We start from the raw sequence: 25,631 nt of genomic DNA, 5'->3' as shown, positions 1-25,631 counted from the left end.
TAATTATGGTCCAAGTTTCCTATATTTAATAACGCTAAAAACATTTTAGGAGTTTTATATCTTTTATATTTTTCAATACTTAATACAAGTGGCCCATTAGCTCAGTTGGTTAGAGCGTCGTGCTAATAACGCGAAAGTCGCGGGTTCGATCCCCCCATGGGCCAAGAAATTATTTTTTAATATACTAAAAGAAGATATCATTACAGGTATTATGCTACTAATTATAAAAATATATTATACACATACGGGCATTTAATCCAGAGTACAAATATGTTCTTGTTATAAATTGATAATAAAATAAATATTTATGCACTTTAGTGAAATTACCTTTATTTATCTGCGTTAATATAGTATTAAAGAGAATACATATTCAACATGCAATTAAAAGTATTATAATTTCTAGAAGAGACTTGATGTATATAATAATTCTTTCATTTCTGGATAATTCAAATGCTTCTTTACCACGTTGTTTTATTTGACATTAAATGTCACTTGTAACTAAATATCATACCTACAAGATCTTAAAATATACTGGTCACATTTATTACAGAAATATTTGAAAGCTATTTAATTTACATATTATTTAGTAACTTTCGTCATGTTTTCTTTTCTTTTCTAGCTATAAAAAGGGCATTTCATTTTATGACACTAAGTATTATTAAGCGTACAACCTCTCACTGTTTGCATAAACGATATAATGCAAATATTCATAAGCTCAATTTATAATTCAGAGATTAATTAGAGGCCCAAAAATATTATACGTACAATTTTAAATGTGGAATAGATTTACATTTTGACAAAAAAAAAATGCGGTAAAGTAGATAACATGTTGTGGATGGGAGGAAATGAAAAGTTGAGTGATTAAATAGAATAAAAAAAGTCCGGGGATGTTTGCTAGAGTCTTTTGTTTATTTTCAACCCTAGAAAGAACATTTAAACTAGCATGTGAACTTGAGGGCTCGAGTCCCGAGCTTAGTTTCGTTCACACTATCTTTGGCCTTTAAATCATCATTTGACTATGAGTTAAAATGAGTGATTCTCGCAAAAATCGTATATTCAATTCTCTGAACTATAGTTTCATTATTCTTGATGAAATAGCGCTTGAGGGACTTGATGGAATAACATGGGAAGCGTTATTGAGACGATTGGAGCAAAGGAGACCATTCTTTATTGGGAAGGACAAGGATTTCTCACTTTCAGAAAAATTCATATGGTCGATTGTTCAAAAGCTCATATCTAGGGTAGACATTATAAGCTACAGATTGGAAGAGCCTCGAAAACCTCTCGTCATCTTTGATAGGTATCAATTCGTGGATCCAGATTTAGGTAACTTTGAGCACCGCTACTTAATTATTGCTCTCTTTAAATCAAAGTTTATATTTAAGGTATAATCATTGAACCTGACGATACTCCAATTGAAATCTATCCGTTCAAGCTTATTGATGGAGATGAAAAAGGGTCTTGTTCAGATTATTTTACCCGTAAAAAGATAGATAATAATCTGATTGAAGATATTCCCCTTAATGAAGCGATTAAAAAACATGGTGGAGTAAATGGTTTTGTTCTTGTGGCTTCTCAAAAAAACCGGGCAAATGCTATTTTGTCTGAGGATTACGACGAAGTCTCTTTTCCACTCTCTAGTATGCAATGGTGTATTCTGGAACGAATTGCTCGAACACGTTTTTTGGGGGAGGTATCCCAAGGAATACTTTCTCTGCAATTCATGAATGAAAATCCAAAGACGCTATTCTATCATAGAAAATCTCTTATCTCATTTGGTCTCATTACCAAGCAAATTCATCATCAAAAGAGCCATGGTCAAAATTTTCAAGGTACTCTCTTTCATTTGCCTCGTTTTTATACTGAACGAAAGTCAAAGGCCCTCATTCTCGTACATAATATGGTGTCATTTCTAAAGACTAAACCTAAAGGTATGGTGTCTTGTGAGGAAATGAGGGAGCATTTGAAACTTGGGCATAACATCAAAAAAGTATACAAATCGCAAGAGTTTCAGAAGTTTATGAAAGGTTCGTTTATAGTACCTTATCGAACACTTTTTCCGGATTCCTCCGAATGGCGTTGTAAAAATTCCGCAAGTAAGGAAAAAACCATACGAGTGGTACAATTACTCGACATAAATGTTGATCCCGAGAGTATTTGGCAAGATAAGAAAGATGACGAAGAAGATGAAGATGAAGGGAGTTTATTTACAAATCAAAAGTCTGTTTTATTTGATAGATCACTCATGCATCAAGCTTATAAACTCTTGGAAAAAGTTGGCCCAGAAGGTATATACCAATGTGAGTTAGGGAGACTATTGGGTTTAGGAAAATTAGAAGCGCGTACAGTCTGTCGTAACTTAGAAAGAAGAAATTTGGTTAAAAGTCTTATGAAAGATTTTGGCAGGCAAAGAGTTACTTATTATATTGCTTTAAGGTATAGTCATTTAAGTAAAGCTTCAAATCAACTTAAAATTGAAAAAGAAAAAATGGCATCCTTTCGACAGTCCTCTAAACTTTCTTCCAATGAAGTATCATCATCACCTCCTGCGTCTTCTTCTTCTCAATGCCAAAATATAACTGATTCAAAAGATGTACTCAAGGTTGAAATTAATGAAGGCTCAATGTATGTCGACACTGAAGTCGTTGATTCTCCTGTACTCCCATCAACAACAGATAAGGTTATCAAACCCACTAACACAAACTCTTTTCGTCAATTAAGCAGGGCAAACGCTATAATGGAGTCGGTACGGCAGCTGAAAGTAATCGATGACACAACTAAACTATACAAAATGCTACTTCTTAAAGAGGAAGCTGAAGGCATCAAAACACGTATGGACAAAAAATCACTTCTCAGAATACTTAACAAACTTGCTAAAGAAAAACAGATTCGAAATATTCGAGTTGTACTCAAGAACAAAGTAAAAAAACGAGTTTTACATTTTGTATGTGGTCCAGATATAGATGAAACAAATACTGTGATACAATCTGCAATTGAGCAGGCGAAAATGAAATTCAATATAACTCCCAAAGTTAATGATGAACTTTCATTTCGTTCTAATGATTTGGATGCCGTTCAAAATTCTTCTATGGCTGATTGCAAAATGATTTATAACCCCAGAATAGGGAAAACATATGGTTTACAACCCAAGTTTATTCGAATGAGAGAATTCCATGTATTTCTCTACTATTTAACATATGGATATGATGGTAAACTTGTAACTGATAAGGATAAAGTATATGATCAATGGAAAGAAAACAATATATATAGCGTTGATGATTCTATGAAAAAAGAATTAGAGGATTTCTCCCTTTACTCCCGAGAAATTGGTTGGAATATGTTTATACCAAAATTACCAAATCACCAAGGATGGGATTCTGGTTGGTGCTTAATGTGTGATGTATTATTGAGATTACCACTCAGCTATTTTGTGAAGCTAGTTAATATTACATACTTAATTCCTGGGATCGAAGATTACTTATCACATCCAGTAAAGCAACATTATTTGATACAGTTTTTACCACAAGATATTAGAAAAAAATTGTTGTTTCATCGTAAATATATTTTTTCGTGTTATGAAATTACCACTCGTTTGGCATATATTGGTGTTGTTCAATTTGGACCCCATAAATTAAAAGAAAAGGATCAATTTTTTTTATTTGTGAACAAGAATGCTTCATTACTCGACACAACGAACTCATCCCCTGGCTATCATAAAATAAATCCTTCAAAGGAATATACTTTTAAATCTTTCAATTTTAACTCTTTGGATGACGTGGAACAGTATTGGTACCGAATGTGGGAAATTTGTATTTATACTCCCCTGGGTGTCTCGTCGAATTCGCTTGGCCAAGAAATAACACTTGAAAATATGGATAAAAAAGAAGAGCTTGTCTGTTGCTTGAATCCAAAAAGTTGTGAAGAAGCTCAAGAGAATGATACAGGTTATCTACCAGGAGATCAACGGGGTGCCGCTGGACTTGATTCATCTATGTTTTCTCATTTAAAAAGAAACTGGTCATGGACAAGTAATTGCGACGTAGACTCTTCAAAGAAGAATTTGTCTAATAAGGCTGGTAAAAAAAGGCTCTATTAAAGTAACATTAATGAACAATGCCAAAAGTACTAGTAGAAATCTGAAGAGAAAAAGAAAAAGTGACCAAATTACCCGGTCATCCTCTACGAGTGTTTCAAAAAGTTCTGTTCGGACAAGAATTATTGCTAAAAGACAAAAAAGAAGAACGCAAACCTTATTATGATGATGTAGATAAAGCTGCTCTTAGATTAATGAGAAAACTCCGTGTAGACTGGACTAAAACTGAAGACTCTTTATTGCTACTTTGCAAAGTTGCTGGAAGTTATTTATGTCAAAATACTAGATATCAAATGGTCCAATATACGTTAGTTCGGGATCTATTACATAAACGCTTTCCTGAAAGTTTAAATAAAACATCTAGAGCATGCCAAAGACGCCTGAATTACATGATGAAAAATCCGACTACTGCGGATAATGTATCCCTATTTTTATCGGATGTAAAACAAGATCCATCCATAAAGAAACTATTTCCCCTACATGAATATGGAAAAAATGAAGATGATCAAAGACTGAAAAATAATTTTGAACCACTAGTTACCATGTTGGTTACTAAATATCAAACTGTTGAGTCATCTAGTTCAAATAGTACTAATATGATTCCCGACTCAATGGAAGAACTTTTAGATCAATACATATTTGTCTTCCCCCAGACAAAAGAAGGGCAGTTTTATTTTGAAGATCCCAATAGTGTTGAGGAAGCTAAAGCATTGACCATAAATACACTGATTACTAGTTCCCTATGTTCAGCCTCGGACAAAAACTCATGGGCATTTCAGCTTTTTAAAATTTATCAACAATATCCTGATTGGATGCTACGAGACGTAATGAATAAGCTAAGAACAAATAAAATGGTGTCCCTGAAGAAACAATGTAATCGTTCGAGAGTCAAAACGGGCAATTATTTGCCTTTAAGTTCTTCTCCTTATCAACTGTCAGTTACTTTTTCGCATGTCTTTCTAAATCGTTATCAACATGAAATATACCATCAAAGCTGGGATTTCATTAAAAATGTTGTTCTAGAATATAAACTAAGACCTAATAATTTTAAGGAAGTTATAGTTAATCATGAAGGAGGTTATGCTGCTAGCGTGTCGTGTCTTTTAGGTTTACAATGTCTGAAATTCAAAATTGAAGTTCCTGATCAATTGGTTGTTCTTGATCCAAATATGTCTGGAGTTGATGATGCATACGCACGAATACTACGTAGATATAAAGAGCTACTTCGTAATTCTGGAAGTAAAGAGATCGAATCCGATATTGAAGCACAAAACTTAAACGTTAATTCTTCGTCTCAAAATGATACAAATAATACTATGTTATCGGATGAAGTAAATAATAAATCTATGGAAGCGACTTCGTCCAAAAAAGAGACTCAAAAAGAATTAACACAATGTGCTGAACCACTTGGGACTAACAATGTAATTTTCAATGAGAGATCAAACGTAGATTCGCCGAACTGTACTGCAGAAGAGAGATCTTCCCAGGTAGTTGCTCGTTCGGCTTCAAGAATTGCCTTGCATGTAATGAAAGAAGAATATAAGGAATCTTCTAAATCTAGTCATAAAGAAATGGCTAAAAACGATAAAACTATCCAACATAGTCATGACTTCTTTGTTATTTCTTCGTGTCGTATTTTCATCAAGTATCTTTCTCTACAAAAACCACCATCATCCAAAACTTTTAAACTGATTTTTTCCCAAAGAGGCAAATATAAAGAAATTACAAGATCCATTTTTCCAGCTAATATTGAAGCTCAGGAAAGGATATTGAATCGTCATGGATTAGATGTATATGGCAAATTCAATGTAAGTGTTGATAAATTACGAAAAACCTGTATGCCTTGTGATAAAACATTTTACAAAAATATACCTCCAGATAGCTTGACTTTCAAAGTGTATAACTATATCAAATCCGGTAAAGAATTAGGAGTAACTGGAACAGATTTGTGCATTCAATTTCCTGACATTAATATAGAAGCAATTTGTATATCAATGATAGACTCGTTTTTAATATTACGAGCTGGGTGCGTTCGAACTCGTTATATATGCATTGAATATAGTTCGCCATGGCTCCTTCATTCTTTTAAGATGTTACGAACACGGCACAAAGAAGCTGCTCCGAATCTAAAACATTCAACTAAATTGTTCAACGTTGATCCAAATTTGGAAAATAAGTCCAACAATGAGGTCTCAGAAGCTGTTAAAAAAGTAGATTGGTCAAAAGTAGATCAAATTCATATCATTTTAAGACCATGGGTTAAAATTGATGGAAATTTGAATCGACGCGTATTAGATCGTTTACTTGGTGCAGTTTTAGGATATGTAATGCTCAAGCCTGGACAGTATATGGATAAAATCCAACAAAAATTTTCTCCTGCTCTTCAACCACAGCATACAAGAGAGCTTTTAGACATGTTAAAAGAACTTGGGGCTATAAATGTTTTAAAGTTTAAAAGAAATATAAGCTGTAATTTATTTTCAAAAGTACTTTCCATGGATATAGTGCATTCATCATTATTGGATGAACCCGAAGACTTGATCGTAGAGCCTGAAGTGGATGCTATTATTAAATTGGGTCAATTCATTGGCGATAAACAATATAGTCAAGATTTTGTGTGTCAATGTCCTTGCCATCCAGATAAAAGATAACCTATCGCATTTTTAACTAGAATTTGTAAAATTATCTTATATTTTTAATTATTTATTTATATATTCCTCCATATTGAGTCGGATATTCCTTGGAAAGAAATAATATCCATAATTAATGTTTTTTCTCTATATAATATGTGAAACAGTATATTAATTCTCCCTTCGTATAGGATAAAATAGCCGACTGCTGCGACTTCTATTTTGTATGTAAATTGTGGTGGCACTATGTGGCATGCCTCTCCAAAAACAATGCTTGTCCCTCCCTCCCATAAACTGAGATATAAATAAACCGAATTTACCTTATATACTACTAAATCTAAAAAAAATCAAGAATAAATAAATAATAATGTACTCCCAAGGGAAAACAATTGATGTGCATGTCAATTCTTTCAAAGAAATATCCTAGTTGGGGCCCCAACGAATTTTAGAGTCCCTCTTTGTATATAGGTCCGATTACGGGACTCATTCATTTTCACAGAGCTGCCTATGCGAGTGGGGTTTGTGTAAATTTCCTTCATCCTATAGCCGTTTACAGCTAATAGAATGAAGCGTGATGACAGCTAGGGTACTCATATCACAAACCAAGGTATAAAGGTACTTTGAAGTACACAAGGGCGTACTGGAGATTTTGGAAGAATTTGAACTTTTTTTCAAGAAATGTAATATTTGGAAATTTTTTATAAATTTTTTTGAATTTATTTGTGAAAAACTGGATTTTTGATTGTTTTTTTCTCGAAAGAGTAAGGGGGAGGGGTACCTGGGTTAAATGAATATTTGATGAGTGGTACATCACTAAAAAAAGGATGAGAATCCCTGGCATAGCGAATATAATATATTTACCTTGATGACAAACATTATTCAAGGAACACTGAAATGAATATGGAACGAGCTCTTTTTGTTTTGTTTTACAAGAGTGCAAAGAAGAAACGAATAATTCATTTTTTATATAATTAATTATATTCATTCCAAATGATTATTCTAGTTTTGTGTGTACTTAGAGATTTCTTGGTTAAAGTTATTAACGTTTATTTGTTTCAACAATTGTTTATCTACTTTTATTTGGCAATTATAAATTTTATTATAATACAGACTGTGTGTCATTCTACGGACATTAATTACATAATGAAATATAAGACATATCTATCCCATATATGTATTACATTTTCACAGGAGTTATTTAATGAATTTATTAACAATTTCCTCTAATAAATTGATATTTTCATTTATTATTTTAGACAGAATGATTTGCTGTTTTCCAGGTTGTAGGATTAGTTATTCTAAGAAATAAACTCCTTTAAATCATAGTGAGAAAAAAATTGTTGTAGAAAAAGATTATCTACATAAGTATCCCAAAGATTCTGAACCATAAAAGTATGGGTCAATTCCATCAGAAGAAAATACAAGGAGCCAAATCAATATTCAATAATATGTAACAAGCATTTTCCTATATAATTTTTATTAATGAAAGAACGGATACAAATTCAACTCGGCAAAAAATATATAGTCCACTTAAACGATATAAATTAAAATTTGATGCTGTTCGAACCGTATTTCCGGATATCCCAAATATCTTGAGAAAACAAACATATCCTAAAAGGACAACACTTTTATCTACTTCTACTAAACAGTTATACTTTAGAAAAGGCATGTTAATATTTCAAAGTAGTTTAAAGTGCATTGTTATTTTTTCAGATTAAAGCAAGATAGACTTTGTCTTAATTCACAAAATTGAAAGTTTATTTCAAGAAGATGAAATTAAAAATTTCACGGACATAAAGCAAAAACCTGGATAAATCGTGTTTTCCCAAAGGTAATATATATTGAAGACTTCGTCATGTTTTTTGCTCATTCATCAAAGGATCTTGTTCCTTACATTTTTTTTTGGTTTAAAAGTGAATAATGACTTCTCTTTCTCAATTTAAAAAAAAAAGAACTTCCTATATCTATTGTCGGAAGTAAATTATATATGTTCTTGAAAGAGTCAGAGCCGTTATTTTGATATCAATAACACTTTAGCATATTTCAAAATAAACAGAATGAACCCAAACTAGCTTCAAGCATAAAGTATGCCATTGAGATACTGGAACAAGCAGAACATCATCAACACTTTAATTCGAAAGATCATATAAGCTTTATTATAGAACAACTTCACCTTTACTCTGTAAGTACAAAAGGAAGAAAATACTCTCCTGAATTTTTAGACAATCTGGTATTATTTACTTGCCACCTGAATCGTGTATCCGAAGAATAAAAGTGTGTTTTCAGTTCAAGGAGGAGTGCCAATCTCAACAATTGATTACAATATCCAATAGAATCACACTTTTTTTTATGCACAAAAACAAGAAAGTACAGTTTGATCTCCTCATTCCAAATATGGCCTTATTTTTTTCTCTCAGAGTCTCGTGGTCTTCAGAAAAAGGCCATACATTTTTTATTATTTTTAAGGTTCAAAGCTGTTTTATGCCCTCGGTGTTAAAGATAGGAATAAATTATGTTAACATATTGTAAAGCCGAATGGTCAAAAATTCTAAAACCATTGTTAAAACGGCTGCGTCATACTTATAACACGAGTTATCTTTGTCTAAAGCGCAAAATAGTTGGTTTTTATTTAGAGTTTCATAGCTTCAAGACGAATAGATTCAAAAAGTATAAAAATATCTTGTTGAATAGCTGAAAGTATAAACTTTAAATAAGAAAAAAACTTCCCAAAAACGCTCTATATCGTTGTTAAAACTCATTTTTGAATGGATCTCATAATAAAAGTCCATATATATGGGTATGCCCCAACTAGAAGAGATAGAAACAAAGAGACAGAACGAGAAAAGAGAGAGAAAAAGAAAAAATAGGGGGAGAAATTTCCAAATTGCGGAATGCAATCCATCCGGAGAGTGTATAATTCCGAATTCGGTATTGGTGTTCATCAATGGAGAAGAGTGCATGTACGGAAATAATCCCTGCTGAACTGTCCCTGGCCAGTAGGTTGTTCCCAGGACTTCCTTGAATGCCCGTCTTTTTGAATCACTCTCACACTAGAGGTCTGCTAAAATTCATTTTGTGTCCAATGAGCTTGAAATAAGGATGCATGTGCGGTATGACTCTTAGTAGTGAATTTTAAAGTAATGTAAGAGTATAAATCTCTTTTCTGTGTTATAAGTAGGATACAGATATTTTAAAAATGGTTTTATAATTTTTTTACATTCGGTTTAAAAATATATTAACATAATTTATCCCTGTCTTCAAAACTGAGGGCTTAAAACAGCTTTGAAACTTAAAAATAGCCAAAAATAAAAAAGTATGGCCGTTTTCTGAACGCCACGAAGCTCTGAGAGAACAAATAAGGCCATATTTTGAATCAGGGGATCAAAGTCTATTAAGTTGAGCATATACTGCTTTTGTTACATTTTTGATGTGGGACAGTGTTATTTAAAATCTTGTGTGAAATTATTGGATGAAAATGACATGTACGTTTGACATGTACGATGTAGGCTAATCTTCCTAAAACATCAAGAAAATTTTCTCCACAGCCTATTAGAACCGAATCAATCTATGATTGACAAGAATGTATACACTTGTGTCGGACAATATCATCTTACATCAAAGTTCCTTTCCTCAAGAGATACAGAAGAAGAATATCATCAATTTCCATTTTGGAGAAATACAAATTGTTGCTGAGTGAACTATTTCAGATTCTCGAACAATCACAAACACTTTATTGACCTCCAAATCACATAAAATGAGTATGTAAAGAAGTGTACAATATATAGAACAACAGTCAGAAACCCCTTTCCATTGTATAAATCAATAAATAGTAACATATTTAACCCTTACTTCTCTAATAAAAGAAACCGTACTGAATCATTATAAGTAAATCTATCCAAATTAACCATTTCAAAAATATATAACTTGTGACATGATTCAGAATATTTTATTGGTTCCAGTTTATTTATATTTAACTCTCAATGTATAGGAGGAAGATAGTATAAAAACAGTTATCAATTTATGAGAGTTTCCATCAAAGGCCTATAAAATTGTATTTCATGATTATTTGTATAAAGAATTATTTCATACATGTATGAAATTCATTTGGTCAGGTTAAATCTCCAAAGAGATATACTCTGTGTAGATGAAATCCCCCTGTTAGAGAATAGCTAGATCAAGGACTTTTACAAATCTGTCTGAATTAATTGAAAAGTTGACTAGAAATATCTAGGAAATTTCTAAGATTGATTGTTTCCTTCACTTTAAATATTCACTTATTGTATCGAACATTCGTGAATATTTTGTAATCCTACAGTCTAGAACTTAGCAGTAGGTAGGAACCTGATATTATTATTTCTTTTTTTGAGCCTATGTAAGAGTCCAAATAAAATGTATTTATTAGTTTACCTATTACAAAAAAAAATTGGCATTACTATATTAATTTTAAATAAGTGAGGGGCATACCTACACATGGCCCACCAGTGTAAATGCAATGATAATAAATTCAACTACAACCCTACATAACTAAGAAGAAAAAAACCATCTATTATTATCTAAGGCGAAAACGTCGCAAGGCAAAACAGTACAAGGTGAGAACGTCTCAAGGCGAAAATGTTACACGCCAAATACGTAACAGAAAAAAATGTTCATGGCCAATCTTAGAACTGAATACAATATACATTGGCAATGTAGAGGTCAGAAGTCACTATCAGAGACTTTGATGGTTTGGGGGTATCTGTACAATGAACAATCCTTCCATTAAAGAAGATGAGATCAACCGAGTGAGTCACAGAAAGATGAGATCCCTTGAACAGAACATGAAGAGAGGATCAGTAGGCTTGTGGCTAGGATATCCAAATCGAAAAATATTAATTCTTAGGGAAAATGGATAGATACAGATCCAATTAATTGAAATCCAGGTTGAAAAGGAACTTTTTTAAGGCGTTTGGCCAATAAAATTAATCATATTGTATTATTCAATATTGGACTAAGATAAGATAGTCTTTATTAGAGGGAGATGTTGTACAACAATTATTAATAAATCATGAATATCAAAATAGGAAAGAAGATGGGGGATTTGCAACAGCCGGTTTTCTTTTCTAATCTCAAAATGGTTAGCTATTTGACCAAACGCAACCACCCTTACATATGGAACAATTCAATTAATTAATACTCCTTGTTAATATCAACTGCCTGTTACATGATTGGGGGTAAATGAACTACTGCTTTAAAGAGGAGAACCTTCAACATTTAAAATAGCATTAGTGTTGGGAACATATTGTAATTATACTTCGATTCATGGGTTGATTTTATCTACTGGTAAACATTTTATTATTTCAATTTTTCAAGAGTAAAATTTAAACAAGAGGTTTTATGAGAACATATATTTATCAAGACTAATGACCAATATAACAAAATCATCAAAATCTGCACCTCCTGTCTTCAACACATCAGACACAATGGCTTTAGTCTGGTTGTCAGAGAATGAAAACCGACTTGCTGTCAATACGTTGGTCCTTCAGTCCCATTATCCTAACTATCTTTCTTCTTCACTTATAGCTAGGATTGAGTATTATAAAAACGAAGAAAATAATGATTGATAGCTAGATCCTGTAATAATAAGTTCTAGGCAAATACTTCCTACTTTAAAATTGAGGTACCTTGTCTCTTTGAAAGAGATTATGTTAAGCAGCTTATAAGACTTTGTAACTACGTCATTTCAGCTGTTGTAGTTCGAATAAAAGATCGATAAGGACCTGTTCTAGGACTGACAAACTTCATTAAGACCGTGCTGATAGGACTACAGTCTTTTTAGTTGTTGTTTTTTATACCAATCTAACTCTATTCACGGAATTGTCAGTAAAATTTCTCCTGAAAAAAGATTCATTGCCTATGTCAAACCCCCAGGCCAATGTTAAAAACTAATCATTAGTGAAATGTTCTTTATTTTTATAAAAAAAGAGGAGTATGCAAGGGGAATTAATTATTTTTTATTTGTACTTCACAGCCTTAAAAGATTAATCTTTACAAAAAATAAATAATATAATATATTGAAGGTAGGTATATTTACAAATTATTTTACACAACTTAATGGAGATTATATGTATTTAAGGCACTTTAAAGGTAAATGGTAGGTAGGGAAAGATACATGCTCATGTTAAAACGTAGTTACATTGATATAGGCAATTTGGAAGTCTTAAAAAATTGAATTGAAACGATTTTTATAAATCCATTAGTGTAGAAAGGGGCCATAAACTCTATCCAAAGAAGTATAGCCAATTTTTTGGTACTGTGTATGATCTTGATGAGCATATTTGTGCAATTTTAATGAAATATATTAATATTAATATTTCTTTGTACTCAACAAAGCCTATCAATTTTCGAAAAAAGTGACAAGAACTATAAAAATACATTTATGAATATATATGTTGTAATAAGATATCTATTAAAAACTCGTACACTCTCATCCATTTGTTGGTAATATATGGATTTGTTCTGAAAAAATGATATTATTTTTTTTTCAAATAATTGTATATTCATTTCATATATGTATATTTAGCTAGAAACAAATGTTAAACACATTAAAAAGAAACAAAAAATGAGTTTTACGTCACTTTTTCCAAAAATGTATAGGCTTTGTGCTGAAGGTAAATATGTTTAAATGAAACTACATTAAAAATATTCACTAGATTCATATACAGTACCCCCCCCCCCAAAAAAAAAAAAAAAGTAAGGTGTTATCTACCAAAATTTAAGAGTTTTTTGGAAAACGACCTCACCCTAACATCCAGTATGTATTTACTTAATATATGCGAGGAATTATAGAGCTTATTAGGAATAAATGTATCTATGAATGACGAATGTATGCATTTGCTTGAATAATAAGGGATATAATGCAAAACCATGGACTAGATCACACAAGACTTCCTTTGGGTGCCTGCTTTTGAATTTCACATCCAGATCTTAAATCCACATTATGTAGTCGTTGGTTTATTTCGTGAATTCGATATGGACCATTCGAATTCTGTCTTGGATGATTAAATTGCTCCATCTCTGGAGGAATCATATTAATAGCCATTGGGTCTAATAAAAGATGTGAGCCATTCGTATTTTGATAGTGAGGATGATCTCCTTCATTACTTTCTGGACGACTTCCTATGTAAATACAAAGATAAATTAGTAATCAGTTAAATTAATGTTTTGTATTCTAAAATCACCTACCGGACAGACTGGGAGAGGGGCCAGCACTAAATCCCAAACGCGTGGAGTAACCAGAATCATTATGGGAGTCATGAGAACCTCCGCCATCTGAGGTCATAGGAATATTTAATAGTTGACGATGAAAATCTTCTTTTTCTCCAACAATCTCATTGTGACCAACATAGTCATCCTCATCAAGGGGAGCTTAAAAAGATAAAATTATATTTAAGATAATAATTCTGCAGAAAAACTGTATTATTGGAGCCAGTGCCGGTTTTAAGAGAGATAGAGAGCACCCTAGCTTTAAGGTAAAAAATAGATGACTTTGTATTGTACGTAAGGGTGGCGATTGACAGAAAAGGTGTTTAAAAAACAAAATTTCTGTAGAAAAAGTGTCAAAAAGTGAAATAAATGTTGTCACTTTGTTTTTGATAAATTAAGAAATACAAAACATATATTATATAGGTGCTAGCGGTTGTGACCTGCATTCCCTGGAGTTATTTGGCGTCGTCCAACAGAATTAATATGAAATTATAACTGATGAGCTAGAGAGTACTCTAGTCTCTAGAGCGCAACATAGGCACATTTTAGCTAACACACTCCTATGTTATATGCTAAACACCAATTGGATTTCATTAATATGACTACATTATTATTTCTTAGAGAAAAATATATATATATGAGATACATCAGGGAGTAGTTATATATTACACCCTGTATACTCGCTCGATGCTACATGCAAAAAGCCTCTGAGATGTCATCAATATGATTACATTGTTATTTCTTAGGTCAAAAAATGTTTATGAGATACATTTGATTTACTGTTGACATACTGTGAGATTTCATTAATGTGATTACATTGACATTTTTAAGATCAAAAATGACTATTTTTCATTCAAAAATATATTAATACGAATAAATATAAAAGTCGTAAAAAAATTCAAAATCTTTATTAATTTTTTCTTAATCGAACAAAAACTAATTCAAAAGGTCTACTGAGAAAAAAATATACTTTTGAAGATTATTAAAAAATATGAACTTGTCAACCCCCGTTCCCCCAAAAAAACAAAGACATTATAATTACGGGCCTCGCTCTCAGTAAAGCCAATCCTGCTAATAGCTAGAACCTACACATAGGACGTATTGACCGACTTGGATAGTTTGAATTAAATGATACAACTTGTGGTGCAACAGGGCGATTAAATGTTGAATTATTGGTAAAGGACGGAGCTTGTTGTGGAGGAAATAATTGCCTTTGGACGTTATTTAATTCTCTCCGGTATTGTCGAACTTCCTCAGGTCCATTATTTGGTGGTTGAGAGTTATGATTAAAGTGAGTAGGAATGGGCAAATAGGATGAATGATTCTTAAACGATTCATTGGATGGATTCATTGGTATACCACGACCTGTAGGAATTGGACGAATAATCTCTTTGGGATTCCCTCCCCCCATGAGAGTATTTTCATATACATTCTTGTCATCTTCATAGGAACTAATTCTGAAATATACATTATAATGTAATATTTATCTTTTCAAATTATGTTTAATTTATAATCAAACTCATGTGTACCTTTTTTTATCAAGTCTTTGTGAAGATGTATCTGATCTATGATCCGATTGCTCATTACAAGATTCAGAATTGGTGCTATGTAAATCCACTTGATTTTTGGAATAATAGTTGGAAAGGGTTTTCTTCGTCATATTTTCACTATCATCCACTTCTTGATTTTCTAACTCGCCTAGAAAGCGTCTTGGACCGAAGATATCCTCTTCAAGAAGAGATGATTCATCACCTTCACTATTTCTGCGTGTTCGTCTGGATTTTTCACCATCTCCTCCGCCTCCTTGCACAGGTCGATCAGATACTTTTAGACCCTTGTAAAAATCATTTTTCTTTGAAATGAGACACTCATAATCGTCATCCTCTTCTACGCAAACTTCGGATAATAGTTCTTCACTGTGAGCCCTCCGTAAATTGGAGCCCAGGATGTTGTCTGAATGTAACTTTTAAAGAAAAAAAGAAGATATATATTTATACAAAAGTTCAAGATTTGAGTTTCAAAATAACTGTAAACATGATTGTTTATCGACCTTCTCTTATAAAAGACAAGCAAGTACATGCACTGAGTAGGTAACCGTGATTGTATATATGTACCTATAACCTTAACCTTTGACCCTCAGAAAGACGAAACAAAAAAGAACGTAATTTTTAATATTTGTTTAAATCTCGAAGAGTGCTTTTATGGGTACATACACATTACACCTTTATATAAATAATAAAATAAGTAAAATAGACAATAAATAAATATAATTTTATTCAATGAACATATAATTATGGTGAGTCAACATAAAAACAAACTTGAACCCATATCAAGAAAATAAGAAACAACATACAGCCTAATGGTTCATAGACATATTTTGGTCAGTTTTGACTTTGTATTCAAATTTCTGGGATGGTTTTAGATACTCAAGAATGTTAACTACAGTTGAGAATGTTTATTTGATTTGTGGGATGTAATTTGACCCCGATATGGTCGTTTTAATTGAAATTCATCCTTCTTTTTTTTTGTGACAATGAATATTTACTACTTTAAGTGTAATTTACGGTGTCCTCAAAGGATTAATCAGAATATTTTGTTGATCAAAATGATCGATCATTCATAAAAAAACACACAAATGATTCTAATCCAGATTCAATTATAAGAAAAGTCAATCAATCTTACTTTACTTTATTAGCGAAATGAATACTTACCAATTTTCGCTGCGATCTTCCATATTTAGAGAATCTTTTCATAGCCATTGCACGCAATAATGCAGCATTTTTAGCATCAAGTCCATGTTTTTTCTCAATTTCCGTGAGTTTACTCTCCAACCATGCAGCAAGATCTCTCTTTAAAGAAAGATCCCTGAGCACTTGTTGTCTCTCAATAGCAATTCTCTCTCTAAGCGCACGTCGATCCATTCTATCCATACAATCCCCTCTTTCATTTGCAAATGATTCTTTCATCGCCTTATAATTAATAATAATAAAAAGTTAATTTCCGCATTTCGAAATTATGTTCATACTTAATATTGTGTAATGAAAAGTAATTATGAAGGTTTGTAAAAACACATATTCTTTTTATGTCTATTAGTATCATTGATATAACTTTCGATCAATGTGAGCATTAATAGATTTAGGGGGATTTATTTCATGTAAATGTTTTGTACAAGTTGCTACAGTAAAAACTGTGCAATGTTAAACATGTTTAATTTAATGAAATTTAACAACTATTGCATTCATACTTTAATATCATAATCATATGATTTCAGCTCTGTATCTCAATTTGTTCAAAAGTGATGGTCAATCTTACATTTTTGACCTTTTGTGTGACTTTGATCTTTAAGCTTGACCTTGGATCATTTTTATATATAAATAATCTTTATTAAACTTGCACAATGACACCAATTTGAGCTTAATATGTTCAAAAGGGAAGATGCATTATTTAATTTTAAAGTTTTGCACTACCTTGACCTTACAAAATTGAATGGCTTCTTACTGTGACCATATATAATCTTCGTACCAAGTTAGATCAAAATCGATATCTAACTTTTGCCGTAATCCTTGTGTCTAACAGACAAACATTCAAAGGTAAAAACATAACCTTCTTTGCTGGGGAGGTAATTAGTTATATCAATAACTATTTCAATTACTAATTAATATTTCATTTAGATTAATTAAAATTATAAATATTTTTTTGTATTTACGAGTCCTATAACTCTGGACGTTTGAACGTTACATTGTGCCACACAATATGGGTTATCAATTAGTAATTGATATCGAAAGCTTAAAAAATTACATCATTGTATATCAACCGTCTATTAAAAATTAAATGTTTGTATTTTTTTTTTGTCACAAGTAGACTCCAAAATCTTCATTTAATTATCTTCTGTAGGTATGAACTATGTATGAATCCCCAAAATAAAAACACACCCTCTTTAAATCCAAAAACTGATTCTATATCAGCTTTTAAAAAAAAAAAACCATCATAAATTTATGCTTTATTTCATGTTTTCTCAAAATGGTTGAAAAACATGGATCAACTGTACCTGGTTTAAAGAAAAGAGATGATCCTTTGTTTTCCTTTCCAAATGAGCAATTCGTGAATCTAATTTGGATGTCGTTCCATTTATTTTTCGAACGATTTCTTTTTTGTCTCTATCTAATCGTCTTTCCATTTTTTTAATTAATGGTGAGCAAACGCAGTCTCGACCCATAGCAAGAGGACCCTTGGGGAAAAAAAATATTTACATATATCAAATTGAAAACTTCATGCCAAAGAAATTACCTTTCGAATATTTCCTGCTAAATCTAAAAAGTATTGTTCTCCAGTTTTCAAATGATCTTTAGGAAGACCTTTAGGATTTGAAAATGAAAATTCTTCTAAATTTGGTTCAAAATGTCTGTAGGAGGACCAGTCGACACCATCCACATCCTCACTTCCACCCGAGTGCCTACGTCTACGACTAGAAAACTTCTTTTGTTTTTCTCCCCGAGAAGATCGTCTTGTTTTATTATTCGCCAATGGATGTGAGTACGCAGCTGGTTTAATGGCATCAACATCGGAAGACATTTCTTCAAGGGCTGCCCTCAATGCAGCATTCAGAGTCGCTGGAGAAGAAGCATCTCTTTTAATTGATACATTAGGTTCAACAGATTGAAGGATTTGAATGATATCTATTAGGTTTTTCCGAGAAGCAATGTCCATGGCAGTTTCATTTTGCTAATTAAAAGAGAAACAATTCATTAATGTATTTAAAATGTAGGAAATATTTACTTATGTCCTATAATTAAAAGATTATAGAAGGATAAATGTCTTATAAAGGTAGTATAAGAAAATTAATATTATTTCTATTCATAATAAGATTAATATCAAAGCCTTGAAGCTTGCTATTATTCAAAGCAGTGGATTAATAAATATTTAGTCGTTTTATGTTCTTACAGATATTTAGTATGAATAAACTCCATGTAAATCCTTGTAATTCTTTATAATAGATTTTTAAATAATATTTTTGATTATATATACAAAATTTATACAAGACCATTACGTTTTGATAGAAAAAAACATACAAGAACAGCAGGCTCAAAAATTGATCATTTAATTTAATTATCATGACAGAATATAATGTTATTAAGAGTATTTGAGTTGAAACTGAATTGAAATACTTTTAATAAAAAGTTGAAATTGATAATTATCTCATATATTTTATTTCTTACACTTCCATTTAAATATTCCACGTGCGGAACGGCATAGCCTCCCTTCCAGGCTACCTCTATTAACGAATTATTAGAATTGTATAAAATATGACCTAGAACGATTGCGATATTTTTTTGTAATGACAACCTGTACATTATTTCATTTTCTAAAGCTCCTATATTTAGTATTTAATTCTCATGAAAGGCTGAGAGGAACAATGAGGGTTTGCTAATAAGTTTTAAGCAAAGTCCTTGTTAGGCTTCGTCAGAGAAATTCCTGCATGTATTTCCTTGCCATATACAAAATGGGATTTGTGCCCATTTCATTCATCTCATAGCTGCTCGCAGTTGATCTAATATAAACGTGGTGACAGCCAAATTGCTTTCCTCCCAAACATTTTTTTTAAATTGTCAGGTTTACTACGTTAATTTTCCTCTTTGTTCATTTTTACATAGCGGTAGGTCATATTTAACACAACTCTGATTATTAGTGGCGGCCTAAACGACGTTCACAGGGGATTAGATGTTACCGACCTAGCAAATTTGAAAGTTTTGTTTTTAACTACTCTGTTGAAATAGTACACAAAAGCCTTTGTATACGTATTATCTCTCGGAAATTAAAGACCCTTTCCTTGCTCCTGAGTTAAAGATCCATTCCGAAATTTGATGATACATTTCCCCTTTTAATTGATTTTTTTACTAACCTTGTTTTTTGTCTCTTTAGAACATCCAGACTCGATTAGGACTTTAGTCAATTTCCTTCTTCCCATTGCAGCGGCTATGTGCAATGCCGTGTCACCATTCTGAAAAAAATGTTTAAATTTATAAGTTTAATCCATTGTATTAAAAAAAAGTCATTTATTTTTTATACTCAAAGTAATGTGCTGGGTCGTTAACATTCATTGAAATATTATAGGCCAATTTTTACGTTTATACAGTTCATATATTTTCTTTACTTTGCCCCGAAATATTTCCCCAAATAATATCCCCAAAGTTTGAGACCTTCCAACGGTACATATGCATTTCAAAATAGCATTTCATTCATAAATTAATGTTATCCTGTTTTTAGAAAAACAAAACAATTAATGCTTCTCAAACTATAGCATTTCGACAGTTATTACTAAAAGAATCTTATTTGTATAACGATTGTAATACAAAGACTAAACGAAATAATTTTTATATCTGTTTTATCTGTAAAGTTGTAAAAATATGGACGAGTGTATTACTTTTTATTGTTGCAACTATAGTGGTTTTTTTTTGGTTTTTTTTTCACTAGCTCTTATCATTATGCTTAAATGGAGAACATCGAAGTTTAAAGTAATCATTAGTCTGTAAAAGACGAGGAGTAATACTGAAGATTTATGGGGAGTTTATGAGTATAAGTCCAGGTTGGACACAGAGTAGAATTAAGGATTGATGTCAGGATAATTTCTGCCTATGTAAAGGCTATAAAGGGGCCAAAAAGTTTTTGAATAAGTATAATAGAAACAATGACAGCGATTCAAACGCTATTATCCCAGGGAGGGGCGATTCAAAGAAAGCATTGGAAGCACTGATTTAATCAATAATAATAATACGGTAATATAAAGCTTAAATAATGAGCTGATGGTTACGCTCCATTATCCATATATATGTTTTCTCATTATCCTACATCCCTATCACGTTAATGAACATATTTTGATTAACTTTTAATTGTATGTTTATCTTTCAGTTAATTTCAAATAACTTTCCTTTAATGGAATGAAAATATTTAAGTGTTAAATCTTAAAAGATTGTTGTACATATATATTATGAACTTTGTTTGAGACGATGAAGGATAAAAGTATCATTTTCATTGCTTTAAATATATTCTTTAAATGTATTTATATATGCTTATATCCAAAGCCATTAAAGTTTATACTATGAAAACATAGTTAATGTACTGTGTACGTATCAACTTCCTAGAAAGTGATGCGTTTTCCTGTATAAATACATAAAAAATAATTTAATTCTCCTCCAACAACATTCAGTAAGCTCATTTTTTCAAAGTAATTAAGAATATTAGTTACATGACTGAAGAATATTGAAATATATATGGGTCATTCGACGATACAAAGGTTTTTGTTCAAATTTGGTATCTGGTATCATTAAAAGTAGTCCTATTTAGAAATGAAATTTTGGATATCTACGTCAATTCAACTCAGAGTTTTGAGGTATTAAAGATGAAGAAATTACCATTTTGATGAATTTATAATCAATGATAGCTTTTCAAGCTATCAGTTAGCTAGAAAATAACCTATGTAATATTAAAAAATATATATCTAAAGTTCAACACGTCCTTTGTTTTGAAGTTACATATTTTATGGTTTTTGGGCTTTGATTTTTTTAAACTCCTAGTTACGGCTCTCAATATGTATAAAACTTTTTGAATTAATTATTATTAAAACTCTTTTTTGCATAAATTATATACAAAGGTACTTAGATGTACACTACTGCGTGTAAGTAAATCGTACCACGACAATTAGAGCTCATTATTCCCTGCATTCGAGTCGGGATTATTAAAAAAATAAATTGTTTCGAAGTTTATAAGCTTTCATAATCCGTATTATTTTTTGCTAACACGGATGCAAAAGGGTAGATCCTTTCCTCGCCCATCACTCTGATCACTCTGTAACATTCACATCACATTGTGAAATACACTGTTTAGTCTGTCGGTAAGTCATTAGCAGTAACGTGAGCCTCTTCAGGAAGACAGGAAGCTGGGGACCCAACAAGATTATCATAGTAACTTCGTAACCAGTGTGGCCTTTGACATTGAAGCCTCTCCAACCAAGAGTTGATGAAAGAGGTTGTGAAGCCCTGATGATTCTGATCGAAACTTCTCCGTAGGAGATTACTTTTCGCAAGAAGACTTAGAATCTGGCCATAACAACCCAAGCTTAGTGCAAAGAAAAACTCACCGGTTTCTGGCCTTCAAACTTGTAATGGCCTTATCACTGGACTATGGAATACGGGGTTTCGTGGAGGGCAAGGCCTGAAAGTCCTCCACTGAAATGATTCCCCTAAGGGATCTTTTAAGAAGGAGTGGGATGATATGTCCAATGACTGCATCATCAAGATGTGCAACTCGTTCAGGACCAGACGAGAGGCCATTGCGGCCGTAGAAATAAGATATTTTGAGAAATCATTGTGAATATCATAAGGTATAGTTATAATTTATAAAAAATACTCCTATATGCATTGTATATGTTATTTTTGATGGAATAGATTTAAATCTTACTATCAAAAACGGTACAATTTACTCACACACATTGTGCATTCAACGATGTTTCATAGGTTGCGATTTTTGGTACAATATATTCTCACCACTTTTAAGTGCATAGCATTCCCTAGACTACAAATATCGTTCTATGTATTTGTGTTTACAAGTGTCTAATAATCATTTTTGTTTAACTTCCTATTTAGATAGCGTAATAAATTCTTAACAACACCCTTGTACATATTTGACAAAAAATAATAACAACCTTATATCATACTTGATGATACCCCTGTTGTGTATATGAGAGTATAGGTAGGTACATATGTAATACAAATATAATTTATGATGTTTTCACTTTCACCTCGACTCCTCAAAAATTATTATTACCCTCCCCCCCTCCATGAAAAAAAAAAAGTAATGTTTATGCCTATAAAATTTCGTAGGGGAGTAAAGTTTTTTTCCTTTATAAGAAGCGGGAATGTGTGTGTTTTCGTAGTAAATAAGTTAACTTACCTTATTTTGTTCAGATGGATTGCATTTTCCAGAGACGAGTATTCGTACTACTCCTGCATGACCATAACGGGCACTCGTGTGTAACGGTGTATCTCCGTACTGAAATATAATTGTACATGATAATTATTTTATAAATATATATAAAAGCACATATTATTTATTGAAGCATAATTGCTATCATGACCAAAGCAATTTTTTCCCCGTCGGCTTTAAGATTTTGGTTTTTTTTTTTTACTGTGGAGAGTCAAAATAGGTCTGAATTCTAATATAACCAAAAATGCTTTTATTTTATTTATAACCCAGAAGCGTCCACAGGATAATATATATATATATATATTTTGGAGGGAGGGCTTGATTTTTTTGAATTTTTTATTGTCTTTTTTATTTCAAAATTATAAATAAAGGTATTTAAAAAAATCGGTTTAAAATTGCGTCTAAAGTTGATAACGTAAGTTATGTTCCAAAATGGGGAATATCAATCTACAATAATAACGTCATATGAAGTTAAGTGACTGCATAAGTCATATATGTGCAACTCATAAATTAGTATAAAAATGGGCCCATATATTGAGAGCAAAAAATAGGTACATATATCGAGAGCAAAAAATGTTGGTCTATCCATATAGATAGACCAAAGAAGTCAGTCCACGATTTGAAAACGATTAATTTTTTTTTCTGTGGTCTGAGAAAATATCGGTTCAAATCGCTCAAGAAAAACATCTCTTATGACCGAACCGGGAAAAAATCTGTTTTGGTCCGCGTCTCATCACTAGCCAATAAATATGATTATTGAATAGACATAAGTAGAAGCCTACTCAACAATATTATGATTTATTACTTGACATAAGTAAATATAAACTACTTACATTGTTTTTTTATATCAGGTTTACATCCAGAGAGTAAAAGTATGCGACAAGTCTCATTATGTCCATTTTGGCAGCACAAGTGAAGAGGAGCAAAACCTCCTCTATTTTTCATATAACAATTTGCTTTACCTACTCGAGTAAGAAATTGTACACTCTGACTAAATCCCTTCCATGCGGCTTCGTGTAATGAAGTGTTTCCATGCTTAAAAAAAGATATGAAAATAAATTAATTTGATTTTTTTTAAAAGACATTTTGTAAGATAATTATCTACTAAATATGTATTTATATTTCACATTTTTAATTCTTTCCCCATAACCGATTCACATACTATGTAATGATTGATTAAATTTGTAATCGTAAAAATCTAATGTCAAAGTTTATTTACTTGATTAATGAAATTCTTATCTATCTTCTATTTTAATATTGCAAAGTTTGTCTGTAGGCACGTTCACTATTGGGCATTTAAAATAACATAACTCCTGCTACTTTCAATTTAAAAGGATGTTCCATTAAGGGAATTAAGGCATTTGTTTATTTCATAATTTATACTTTTTGGCAAATAAACAAACTCATAAGTTATTTTACAATTATGCTCCGTTACGAAAAGAGCAGGAATACAATTTCTTGCTGATCCCTCGTCATTTATATAACATATATATCGGCCATTTTATTATTTCTATGAATAAATTTTGACTATAATACACAAATACAAATGTATGACTACTATTTTAATAAAATATTACAAAAACTATAAAGATTTTAAAAATATGTAATTCATTGTAAAAATTGAGAAGAAATAATATGACACTAATAGTCCGGGAGTAAATTTTATAAATGGCAGTTTGTATGACTGACTTAATTGGCCAACTACCAGATGATTTCGGGCTTTTTTTCTGTTTCTTTTTGGAGGAGAGGTTGCGTGGCACATTAACCGCAACGACATAATGGGTGTAATCCCTACATCATTTTTGATCTATGAAATGAAATATCGAAGGCGTTGTGCATGTAGCATCGAGCGTGCACTTCATATTGACAAAAGAAAAAATAAGAAGTATATTATAAAAAATATGCAAATCGACTGTAGATGAGGTTGAGCAACGAGGTGTGTAGTTAAAGCTCAGCACTCTAGAGACTCAAGCACTCCCTGGCTCAGTATTGAGTAGCTGTGATGAAGGGGATGAGGAGATGGACATAAACAAGGACAACAGCATAATGACTATGATGCCGATCCTCAATTCTACTCTGAGCCCAACAAGGACCTAAAATTATAACTCTGCTACAAATCCCCAGGGGTACTTCCGTTCTTTTATGAGAACATCCAAATGTTCTATCCGGTTTCTTACATATCAATGTTATGTTGTATGTAGTAGAAAATGTAGTTCACTCCCCAGGGATTAAATAATAATGACAACAGCTTAGGAAAAGAAAACTCACTCTTCCTTTTACCTTTTTCCTAAAAACAACGGGCAAACTAAAAAATACATTCGATTTTCATCTCTACATATTAGGGTTTGATATATAATGAAGAGATATATTTTTGATTGACAGTGAAGGTTCATTTATTTGTCGGTCCCATTTTGACATCCAAATACAAAGAAATAGATTATTATTTCCTTTCATCTAGATGAAAAAAAGTTTTTTTATTCTTATAAAAATTTGGTTTTTAGTACCCTTATGAAGACTGTCATAACATCAAAAGCTCAATACGTGTTCAATTTAAATAAAGAAACGTATGCCAGGTGTGTAATTCAGAACTAGACATTTTGAGTATAGATTATTAACAAGTTTTTTTTTCCAGAAACTGAGGGAGTTACATTAACTAAATATTGTACAGATGTTGGCAAATGTGTTGC

At 31.7% G+C, this 25,631-nt stretch overlaps 2 protein-coding genes across 2 annotated transcripts in view; one reads left to right on the top strand and one right to left on the bottom strand.

The window, feature by feature from the left end:
* Positions 1–902: 902 nt before the first annotated feature.
* LOC121121721 (general transcription factor 3C polypeptide 1) lies at positions 903–7,116 on the top strand. Its single transcript, XM_071889816.1, is given in 4 exon segments — positions 903–1,326; positions 1,386–4,086; positions 4,088–4,237; positions 4,239–7,116. Coding segments are annotated over 4 exon segments (5,655 nt in total). The 5' UTR covers positions 903–1,028; the 3' UTR covers positions 6,745–7,116.
* A 6,386-nt stretch (positions 7,117–13,502) lies between these two features.
* LOC121121496 (uncharacterized) overlaps positions 13,503–25,631 on the bottom strand; it is a 71,975-nt gene continuing 59,846 nt past the window's right edge. The window contains exons 5-14 of the mRNA XM_040716447.2: positions 23,783–23,979; positions 22,912–23,014; positions 19,865–19,963; positions 18,253–18,687; positions 18,014–18,193; positions 16,677–16,934; positions 15,495–15,928; positions 15,055–15,422; positions 13,945–14,127; positions 13,503–13,878 (exon numbers count right to left, since the gene is read on the bottom strand). Coding sequence (XP_040572381.1) covers positions 13,637–13,878; positions 13,945–14,127; positions 15,055–15,422; positions 15,495–15,928; positions 16,677–16,934; positions 18,014–18,193; positions 18,253–18,687; positions 19,865–19,963; positions 22,912–23,014; positions 23,783–23,979 — 2,499 coding nt within the window. The 3' untranslated portion in view covers positions 13,503–13,636. The remainder of the gene's footprint in view (positions 13,879–13,944; positions 14,128–15,054; positions 15,423–15,494; positions 15,929–16,676; positions 16,935–18,013; positions 18,194–18,252; positions 18,688–19,864; positions 19,964–22,911; positions 23,015–23,782; positions 23,980–25,631) is intronic.

The sequence above is a fragment of the Lepeophtheirus salmonis genome, chromosome 7, assembly GCF_016086655.4.
Source record: "Lepeophtheirus salmonis chromosome 7, UVic_Lsal_1.4, whole genome shotgun sequence".
Lineage (NCBI taxonomy): Eukaryota > Metazoa > Arthropoda > Copepoda > Siphonostomatoida > Caligidae > Lepeophtheirus > Lepeophtheirus salmonis.
Note: the sequence above shows the minus strand (reverse complement) of the source record. Positions and strands in the feature narration are given on the sequence as shown.